The following is a 10,479-nucleotide window of genomic DNA, read 5'->3' on the forward strand; positions in this document are numbered from 1 at the left end:
TGCATTTCGTTGGCTTTGAACTAGTACTCTGCTCAATGACAATAAAATCTAATCTAATCTAATGCAATCTAATTTTGTTTCTCTGTTACCAATAACTCACTTTGTGCTCCCACTTACTCTGTTGTGCTTTCATTTTTAAAAATATTCTAAAATTAAATCTAATTCTATTAAGGTTACTGTCCTGTGATGGACTGATATCCCATTCCAGGTGTATTCCTGTTTTGTGCCCAGTGTTTCCTGGGATTGGCTTCGGATCCACCGTGACCTTGACCAGGATAAAGGGATAAAGAGGCTACCAAAGTTGAATGAATGACTACTGAATATATTATACAAATAATTACACTTGAACGACTTCATTTTCATCATACATGTTTTTACTCATGACTCATCAACTGACTACTCAGCCATGACCAAAAATGTAAGTGGATACATGAATCATTCAGAAGGTAAACGAGTCATGATCAGGGAACCTCTGGTTGATGTAAATACTTGATGTAACCTACAATCACAGTTTCTTTCTTGTTTCATCAGCGCACTGGGATGGATGGTTATTATTGATTGGCAGGTCACTTACAATTGTAAATGCAATGTGTTAACTCCAATTTAAGAATTATAAGTAATATTTGATTGGACAAGATTTATTCTTCTACTTAGGCTTAAAAGGGCTTTTGTGTAAGAAACCCTTACACTTATGTACAGGTGTGGTTTAGTATGACCCAATGTTCATTCAACATGAATCACATGAATATATATATATATATATATATATATATATATATATATATATATATATATACAACCTGTGTGTAGATAATAATTAATATTTTAAACTGATGTGTAAATAGGCTAGCAAGGTGGTTTGTAACTCTGATACTTAAAATAGTCATCATCATCATCATCGTTATCGTTCATCACCAGATTCTAAGCAAAGATTCTAAGCAAAGAAACCACAATATTTTTTTTCATCATATTGATCTTAGAATATTAAATTGAATCGTATCATATCGTAGCAGAAGCAGTGGTATCGTCAAATATCGTATCGTGGCCTTATAAGTCAAAATTGTATTGTATCGTAGCAGATTCAGTGGTATCACATTGTAGTGTTCTTGCCTTAAGTATGAAAATCATATTGCGTTTAGTCTATATAAGTCAAAGTTAATTTAATATATATTGATGTTAATTTTATTTATATCAGTGTTCATTCTATATTTACTGCTTGGTATGTATATAATTTGCGGTTTGTTGTAGAAACCACAATATTTTTTTTCAGCATTTTTTATTCACACGAAACAGTCTGTAATAGCAAACCCAACTTCCGGGTCTTTAAGAAAATGTCACAGGAGCTGTCCAATCACAGCGCAGGTTAGCGCCTTCTCATGACGCCACACACCCCGGTACGTGTGCCAATGAGGAAAGGCCAGCGTGCCGGTCTCAGCCAATCAGCGTCTTCCAACGAGATGCCCGTGCACCAATGGCGAGCCTCCACGACGGGAAAGCACTGACAGCTTATATACAGGCGCCGTCATTCATCCGATTTCATTTTAAACAGCGACACGAAGTGAAAAGAAAGAGTCAAGTGTGTAAAGAGACAGAAAGAGCGAGACAGCGCTATTAACGGATTCATACTAACGCCGTGCAGCTTCTCATCGCTTCAGTTTAAACTTCTACAATATTTAAGGTAAGTTTTCTGCATTTACTTCAGGTTAATTATCGTTAGAAATATCACGCATGCGTATTTAACGCCGAGTTAACATGAGAAGGAGAAACGGAGTGGGTAAAGTGTTTTAAAAACGTAAACAGCGTCATACTTTTGCTATTTGAGACGTAAAGGTGGTACAATTTTAATATAATTAGTATTGCGCTGCTGATAAGTAGTTAAATTAGCGGTTTCCATTTCGTCTCGCGCACATTCTAGCTTTTTCTAGAGCTGCTAACGGTTTGCTAGCAAGCTAGTAATTTAGCTTAGCTTAGCTTATTTTGAGTCTTGGAGGGGAAAAAAAGCAAGTTGGAAAATAATGTTCATCGTTAAACCAGTATTTTGATGATAAACAATTAATGAATATTCTAAAGTATTGTTTGTTGCTATATTAATTTGGTTTACGTGCTAGCACGATGCAGCTAGCATGCTAGCCTCGCAATGCAAATGGATTTTTTTTTTTTTTTTTTTTTTTGTTGCTTCTTCCGTTCTTCTGCATTGGCGTTTTTTTTGCAGCCCGTTATTCGAGCTTGCTAGTCGAGAGTTAAGAAGCTTGAATGCATTTATAACAATTAAATAATTGTTAATTCTAGTGGTCAGTTGGCCATTAGTTTTTTCTCGCTTTCTGTATGGCTAAACCCACGTGACTTCAGGGCGGAACCTGCTGTGACTTCTAATCTAATTCATGTCTGTTTTAAACTTTACTCCTTAACAGAGTGAAGACTAATCGGACATTGATACCACCATGAGGTTACTGGGGCTGTGCATACTGGTGGTCGGCTGTGTGTACGCCGACGATGATGACAAGAAGGAAAATGTCGGCACTGTAGTGGGCATTGACCTGGGCACTACGTACTCCTGGTGAGCGTGAGATGCTCTCCTCATTAATAAATCTATGAGCGTTTATTCGATTAAATGAATTGTATCTAAAATTGTTCTGCTTCCGTTTAGTGTCGGAGTGTTCAAGAATGGCCGTGTCGAGATCATCGCCAACGACCAGGGTAACCGCATCACTCCGTCCTACGTGGCCTTCACTAGCGAGGGTGAGCGTCTGATTGGAGATGCTGCCAAGAATCAGCTCACCTCCAACCCAGAGAACACTGTCTTCGATGCCAAGAGGTTGATCGGTCGTACGTGGGGTGACTCCTCTGTGCAGCAGGACATCAAATACTTTCCTTTCAAGGTGGGTATTTCGTGATGCTTATCTGCGTTATTGATGCCATAGAGAAGTCTTGACGCTTGACCGACGTTTTTATTTGAACAATTCTTTCTCAAGGTTCTTGAGAAGAAGTCCAAGCCCCATATTCAGGTGGAGATTGGAGCTGGTCAGTTGAAGACCTTCGCCCCTGAGGAGATCTCCGCCATGGTGCTTACTAAGATGAAGGAAACTGCGGAGGCTTACCTGGGAAAGACGGTATGTTGGTGTTTTTGTGAAAAGAATGTTTGTTTGAATAACACTACATATCATGAGTGAGTAATAAACACCACTTTTTTTTGGATAGGTTACACATGCCGTGGTCACCGTCCCCGCTTACTTCAACGATGCTCAGCGCCAGGCTACCAAGGACGCCGGTACCATCGCTGGCCTGAACGTGATGAGAATCATCAATGAGCCGTAAGCCCTTCTGATTCTTTTTCGAAAGCTCAGTGTTCAAATTTATCGTGTCGTGACGCAGTTACTTAGACTTTCGTTACCGTCATCGCAGAACTGCAGCTGCCATCGCTTACGGCCTGGACAAGAAGGACGGTGAGAAGAACATCCTGGTGTTTGACCTTGGCGGTGGTACTTTCGACGTGTCCCTGCTGACCATCGATAACGGCGTCTTCGAAGTGGTGGCTACCAACGGAGACACTCACCTCGGCGGCGAAGACTTCGACCAGCGTGTCATGGATCACTTCATCAAGCTGTACAAGAAGAAGACGGGAAAAGACGTGCGCAAAGACAGTCGCGCCGTCCAGAAGCTGCGCCGTGAGGTCGAGAAGGCCAAGAGAGCGCTGTCGTCTCAGCACCAGGCCCGGATCGAGATCGAGTCGTTCTTCGAGGGCGAGGACTTCTCGGAGACTCTCACCCGTGCCAAGTTTGAGGAGCTCAACATGGTAAGACCATTTCCGTGGTCCCTGCTGTCAGCGTTTTTAGTATTCAGCATGTCAAACTTGCTTCAAATTAAATTAATTTATTTTTTCTGCTTCCATCATAGGATCTCTTCCGCTCCACCATGAAACCCGTGCAGAAAGTTCTGGAAGACTCGGACCTGAAGAAGTCTGAAATCCATGAGATTGTCCTAGTGGGCGGGTCCACTCGTATCCCCAAGATCCAGCAGCTGGTGAAGGAGTTCTTCAACGGCAAAGAGCCGTCCAGAGGCATCAACCCTGACGAGGCCGTGGCTTACGGAGCTGCTGTGCAGGCTGGAGTGCTGTCCGGAGAGGAAGATACAGGTGAGTTTTACTGAGGGGAAAATACTCGGTAAAAGCAATGTCGTAAAAAAACCTTCAGTTTAAAAAGTAGCATTAAGCTAATGTGGTTCGATCACGTCCACAGGAAACATCGTGCTTTTGGACGTGTGCCCTCTGACTCTTGGTATTGAGACTGTTGGAGGAGTGATGACCAAACTCATCCCCAGGAATACCGTCGTCCCTACCAAGAAGTCTCAGATCTTCTCTACAGCTTCTGACAACCAGCCGACTGTCACAATCAAAGTTTATGAAGGTAAGAGAACGTAAACAACTCGTATTTATGGTAAGCTTATTTTGATGCATTTGAGCTGATGATAAAATTTCTTGGTTCTCTCTCACCCCTCCTCCTTCCAGGTGAGCGTCCTCTGACCAAAGACAACCACCTCCTGGGCACCTTTGACCTGACGGGAATCCCTCCAGCACCCCGCGGTGTTCCTCAGATCGAAGTCACGTTTGAAATCGACGTCAACGGCATCCTAAGGGTCACGGCTGAAGACAAGGGCACGGGCAACAAGAACAAGATCACGATCACCAACGACCAGAACCGGTTGACGCCCGAAGACATCGAGCGCATGGTGAACGACGCCGAGCGCTTCGCCGACGAAGACAAGAAGCTGAAAGAGCGCATCGATGCCCGCAACGAGCTCGAGAGCTATGCCTACTCGCTCAAGAACCAGGTAGGAGACAAGGAGAAGCTGGGAGGCAAGCTGTCTTCCGAAGACAAGGAGACCATCGAAAAAACCGTGGAGGAAAAGATCGAATGGCTAGAGTCCCACCAGGATGCCGACATAGAAGACTTCCAGGCCAAGAAGAAGGAGCTGGAAGAAATCGTCCAGCCGATCATCAGCAAGCTGTACGGTAGTGCAGGCGGTCCACCACCAGAAGAGGGCGGCGATGACGAGAAGGACGAGTTGTAGGTTGAAGATTTGTTTTTTTTTTTTTTTTTTTCCTTTTTTTTTTTCTTTTCTTTATCCTTCAGCCCTCCTGATATGACCTTGCCCTCTCTGGAGGGGGAAAAAAGGGGGACGGATGTACATAATTGCTGGATTTGATGGACAATTGTGAGGGAAGGTATAAAGGGGGTGGGACAACCATAAAATCCCAATTTAAGTCTGAAAAGGACTTGGAGCATTTAGAGTGTGAGATGTTTCTCTTCACTGAGGTGGAGATTTAGTCAGCCTGGATATTGAGGCTTGCTGCTGTTCTCAGGCAGTTGGGGAGGAGTTCTGTGGGTTAGGGTGGGATTTTAGGGTGGACAAGGGGGTGGGTGGGGTTAGACTTAATGGGTGTGTTGGGTCCTGGGCAAACATCGTTGTTCAAACTCAAGTTATTTATTTAAATCTGGCAAATGTAGAGTACGTTTCTACTGCAACCTCATGGGAATAAACGTGTTTGATACAAAACTACTCGACATGCGTGTCGTCATTGCCTGAACACTTCGAATCTGGGTGCCATAATGCAAACACTTCATCTTACAGCTTTAATTTGATTTATTTATTGTTTTACTTCAGTGATGTGAAGGTTTAATTTAATAGTGCATTAGTTTTAAGCATATGAAGGTGAGCATCTGTTTGTCCTTGCTCTGTTTAAAAATAAATAAATAAAAATTCCAGACTCTTCCAAATTGACTAAGATTTCCAAATTATGTTCAATTTTCTTAATGAAATTATTTTTTTTTTAAAATTTGAAACTTTCCACTTACTGTAAAGAAAATAATTTCTAAAATGCTAGATAATAGTAAATACAGTACATTGAAACATTCGACATCTAAATCTATCCTAATCTACAGTATGTTATGTTCTGACGTTCGAGTGGCTGTGCTCCTTATAAGGTTATTAATTATAATTTTCAACTCTACCCACCTGTTATACATTTCTCACTTCACACTCGTTTACACACGTGGGTTTAGTCAAGAGTTTTGTGTTTTATTATCAAATTAAAAGAAGTTAAAGAGCATCATGTTAACAAGGTGACGAGACAGTCGTTGAAAATGAGGCCGTGAGTATCCATGCCTCCGAACACAAAGCACAGATGCTTCGTTTCCCTCTCACGGCTTTCTGCTTTGTCCTCGACGCCGGTGTCGGCCCTTTCTGGCCAAGGCACGACACACGTGGAGTGGTCCAGTCGGTTCTGCGGAAGGTCACCTTCGAATTTCAACAGGGTCCAGCGTTGTTTGTCTGAAGATAAGAGGAATGTAATCTTGATTATCGCAATGTCAAGGTTGTTTGGGTCTTTAATACAGACTGTAATCTCTGTATAACTATAGTCTTATGTACGTGCTTCTGCTCATAAGTTTACACACCCCTGGTGGAATTTGCATGGTTTTTAGAACGTTTTTTAGAAAACACAAGCGATCGGAGTCATTGGCAAAATGTTTTTGCAGTTCTCTTCATAGCATCTCAGTGATGTCGAGGTCCTGGGACTGTGAGGGCCACTCCAGAACCATCACTTCCTTCTTCCTTCCTCTGTAGCCACTGATGATTCAACTTGGCCCTGTGGTTTGTATCGCTGTCACGTTAGAAAGTCCATGTGCGCCCCAGACAGCTTCCGGGCTCATGCGTGCAAATTTTCCTCTGAGGTTTTTTTTTTTTTTGGAAAATGTGATGCGATTTCTCTTATCAATTTTGAGGAAATTTCCTGTGCCACTGTAGCTCACGCACTCCTAAACGGCAGAGACTCATGCACCTCCATGATACATGGTAGGGATGGTGCGTTTCTCTTCATAGGAAATGTCGACTCCTCTCCAAACCATAAAACTTAATTTTAGTCTTATCGCTCTAAATCACTTCAAAATCCTCGGGGTTTCTCTAGATCAACCACCATGTTCCTGGAGATCTACTTTCCAGAAGACTTGGGAGCCGTAAGAAGTTCACGATCAACTAAACTAATCAACCGAAACTAAAACAACTTTGGTTGGAGATGAAACCTGCAGGAAGGTAGATCTCAAGGAAGATTTTTTTTTACCACAACCTATTTTTTGTTCAAGCATCTCCTTATTGAACAGAAACAGCCACCCCACATTTCATCCATCCATCCATTTTCTATACCGCTTATCCTACTGGGTCACGGGGAACCTGGAGCCTATCCCAGGGGTACAAGGTGGGGTACTCTGGACAGGGTGCCAATCCATCGCAGGGCACAATCTCACACTCATTCATACGGACACTCAACTACGGACACGCCAATCAGCCTACCATGCATGTCTTTGGACTGCGGGAGGAAACCGGCGTACCTGAAGGAAACCCCCGCAGCACGAGGAGAACATGCAAACTCCGCACACACAGGACACAGCCTGAATCGACCCCCCGACCCTGGAGGTGTGAGGCGAATGAGCTAACCGCTATAAAGAAGTTGCTTGGGGGCTTTACTCCGCATCTCGTACAATTTTCTTTGCGAGTTTGGCAGAAATCTTTCTTGGCCTATCCGATCTTGGCTTGGTCTCCACAGATCCACTGGTCTTCCACTTCTTTATAGAAGGGTGTGTAAACCTTCGACGAGTTATGTGTGTCAATTCAGTTATGATGATGATTAACAGAATACGTGGAAATTTCTGTGATGATAAACAGCTCGATCCGAGCGTTATTACTAAATGAAGCAAACGTGATCGGTACACCTTACGGATTATTTACATACGCGACTTTTACAAGGATGTAACACGGCTTCACGCTGTTCGCTTGTACGTACCGCTCTGAAACCTGTACATAGAATTGCTCGCTCCGTCGGCCGTCATCCCTCCAAAAATATAAACGTTTCTCCCCAAAGCCACAGCGGAGTGAGCTGCTGTTCCTGGAGGAACGTCTCCTTTAGCCTTCACCCGCTCCCACTTCATACTCTCTGAGGAACATGTTAACGCATATAAATACCACAGATGTTTAAAACTTATCCGGCGAATGAATGAAAATGTGCCGTGTACCTGTATCCAGAGAGAACATATCAGAGTGGAACTTCTCTCCTGCCATCCCTCCGTGGACGTAGATGACGGATCCGACGGCTACGATCGCGTGACCGTGCCGCGGCGAAGGAGGCTTTCCTTCGCTGTCTGGCTGTGACCACGTGCAGGTTACTTCAGAGAGAAACGCACATGCAGAATTATTCGTTTTAACAACTGCACCGTGTCTCTAACGTGTATAAAGTCCAACAGCTGATATGTTTCTACACAGTTTCATTCGCTAAGGGCAAAAATGACCAAATTTCTAGACCTACAATTAAAAAAAAAAACAATACACACAGCTTGCATTTGAAATGGATCTACAGCAGGGGTAGCGGTGATATTTTAAAGTGTCCGTGATCCATGATGAATTCGATTATTTCTTTAGTCTCTCTAGAGGATAACGCATCTCCTGAACGAACTCATCGACAAACACGTAAACACGCAGGACAGGCGTAGATGGTTTTACGTAAAGAAGAGACCTGCGTTAAAGACGTGCACCTGGGGGTCGGTCACTGGCGTGGCCCCTGTCTCTCCACCGGAGAAGACGAACAGTCTGTCTCCAACACATGCCGAGTTAGTGTGGTACGTCCTCGGGCTCGGGCGTGTCCCTTTCACCTCCACTGTCCTCCACGGAGCCCTGTCTGCACACAGGAACATAAAAACACAGACAACTCATGTAATAAAATCTACATGAAAACAAACTCGTAAGAGACTACAGTAATTACCTGCGGTGTGTAAAACCTGAACGCAGTTCCGGTTAGCGCTCTGTTCAGCTCCTCCGAACACCCACAGACTCTCAGGGTCGTGCTCAGACACAAAGCTACAGTGTTCATATCTCGCCTGGAGTCCTTCCCAGGAATCAGGAATGTCCCATTCATGGCTGTCTAAAAAAAAAAATATAGATACATTCAATTGATTTTAAGTCGATGAAGTAACACGGTCATTTCTATAAACACTGTTATTCATCAGGCAAGCGTGTTTTGAATTCAGTGTGATGTAGAACTGAGGTAGAATCTATTCATGTAGCTGATCTGGCTCAAGGGTCATGCTGAGGCAGAATACCGTACAACGAGACATTACCGAGATTTATAAGGGAGCAATGTGAAAAGCTGCCGCTCGGATTGGCCCCCCCGACAATCACGATCTGCCCTTTTCCGCCACTGGCTGAAGGCATGAATGTGCAGGTGTGACCGACGCTGGGTCCAGGAGCTTCACCTCGGGGCACCAGAGCATACCTGCAGGGTTTAAAGAGGAAAAAAATGTCACTGTATCACAACAATGGCAGATAATGATGGGAAATAAACCAGGTGTGTGTGTGTGAGTGTGGTATGTACCACTGCTTTTCTCTGGGCTTATCTTCTGGGCCGAGGATGGGCAGAAGCTCCATGAGTCTGGATAAAGCACAAGAAAGATATGATTGAGTCAGATCAGACTGTATGAAAGACAATCCACAGATATGGATTAAAAACATGTTATTTCGCGTAAAAAAAAAAGGAAGAAGAAATTTAATTAACGTTTATGGAAGGAGTCTCCAGTGTTTGCACTTTGTAACAGTCAGTAGGTTTTCAGGACTGACGGCAGATGAGGGAGTGAGGGAGCGATTACTCAGATGTTCTACAACTGTAAACATAACTGTAAACGGATGACGTTCATTAATATATCAAAAAATGTGGAATTGCTGGCAAATTGCTGTGGTGTAAGAGGAATAAAACACGCAGGTGTGGTGTGGTAATGAATATCGATACATTTTCCGCAGGAGAATCACAGAGCTGTTTCAGCTCACATTCGGAAATGAGAATCGACTCCTTAAACGGCTATTTAGATATCAGAGTCGACCCCTTAAACGGTGATTCGGAATGAGAATCGATTCCCAAACGACTATTCAGAAATGAAAGTCGACCCCTTAAACGGCTGTCCAGAAATGAGAGTCGACTCCCAAACGGCTATTCGGAAATGAGAATCGACTCCTTAAACGGCTATTTGAAATTAGAGTCGACTCCTTAAACGGTGAATCAGAAGTGAGAATCGATTCCCAAACGACTATTCAGAAATGAGAGTCGACTCCTAAACGGCTATTTAGAAATGAGAGTCGACTCCTTAAACGGCTATTCGGAAATGAGAATCGACTCCCAGACGGCTATTCAGAAATTAGAGTCGACCTCTTAATCGGCTATTTAGAAATGAGAATCGACTCCCAAACGGCTATTCGGAAAAGCGAGCCGAGTCAAAGAGAACGACACCTCAATGATATAAAGACCTCACCAATTGCACTATACGGCTCCGACAGAGCTATGAGGTTTATAGGAATTATTATATGTTATGAGCTATCTGTGATTCTTTTAGCTAACCAAGCGTCGGGGAAAAAAATATAACCAGCCACATGATAACAGTGTGGTTA

General features: G+C 43.4%; 2 protein-coding genes across 2 annotated transcripts in view; one reads left to right on the forward strand and one right to left on the reverse strand.

Moving 5' to 3' along the window:
* The first annotated feature begins 1,520 nt into the window (after positions 1 to 1,520).
* hspa5 (heat shock protein 5) lies at positions 1,521 to 5,556 on the forward strand. The gene is made up of 9 exons (XM_017460312.3): positions 1,521 to 1,678; positions 2,412 to 2,557; positions 2,648 to 2,879; positions 2,973 to 3,110; positions 3,199 to 3,311; positions 3,403 to 3,793; positions 3,895 to 4,132; positions 4,236 to 4,403; positions 4,505 to 5,556. Exons 2-9 carry the CDS (start codon positions 2,442 to 2,444, stop codon positions 5,065 to 5,067), a joined length of 1,959 nt encoding a protein of 652 aa, XP_017315801.1. The 5' UTR covers positions 1,521 to 1,678; positions 2,412 to 2,441; the 3' UTR covers positions 5,068 to 5,556.
* A 498-nt stretch (positions 5,557 to 6,054) lies between these two features.
* Positions 6,055 to 10,479, reverse strand: part of rabepk (Rab9 effector protein with kelch motifs) — a 4,569-nt gene continuing 144 nt past the window's right edge. Inside the window, 7 exon segments of the mRNA NM_001200922.1 lie at positions 6,055 to 6,327; positions 7,835 to 7,984; positions 8,064 to 8,213; positions 8,561 to 8,722; positions 8,807 to 8,965; positions 9,162 to 9,316; positions 9,416 to 9,472. Coding sequence (NP_001187851.1) covers positions 6,107 to 6,327; positions 7,835 to 7,984; positions 8,064 to 8,213; positions 8,561 to 8,722; positions 8,807 to 8,965; positions 9,162 to 9,316; positions 9,416 to 9,468 — 1,050 coding nt within the window. The 5' untranslated portion in view covers positions 9,469 to 9,472 and the 3' untranslated portion in view covers positions 6,055 to 6,106.

This window comes from Ictalurus punctatus, chromosome 28, assembly GCF_001660625.3.
Source record: "Ictalurus punctatus breed USDA103 chromosome 28, Coco_2.0, whole genome shotgun sequence".
In the NCBI taxonomy this organism is placed as follows: domain Eukaryota; kingdom Metazoa; phylum Chordata; class Actinopteri; order Siluriformes; family Ictaluridae; genus Ictalurus; species Ictalurus punctatus.

What these genes read in the sequence shown, in the direction of transcription:
- hspa5 (XM_017460312.3), top strand. Translation starts at nt 2,442, where the DNA reads ATGAGGTTACTGGGGCTGTGCATACTGGTGGTCGGCTGTGTGTACGCC. An exon ending in CTGGGCACTACGTACTCCTG is followed by an intron (nt 2,558 to 2,647) that starts GTGAGCGTGAGA and finishes GCTTCCGTTTAG; the next exon opens with TGTCGGAGTGTTCAAGAATG. An exon ending in GTCCGGAGAGGAAGATACAG is followed by an intron (nt 4,133 to 4,235) that starts GTGAGTTTTACT and finishes TCACGTCCACAG; the next exon opens with GAAACATCGTGCTTTTGGAC.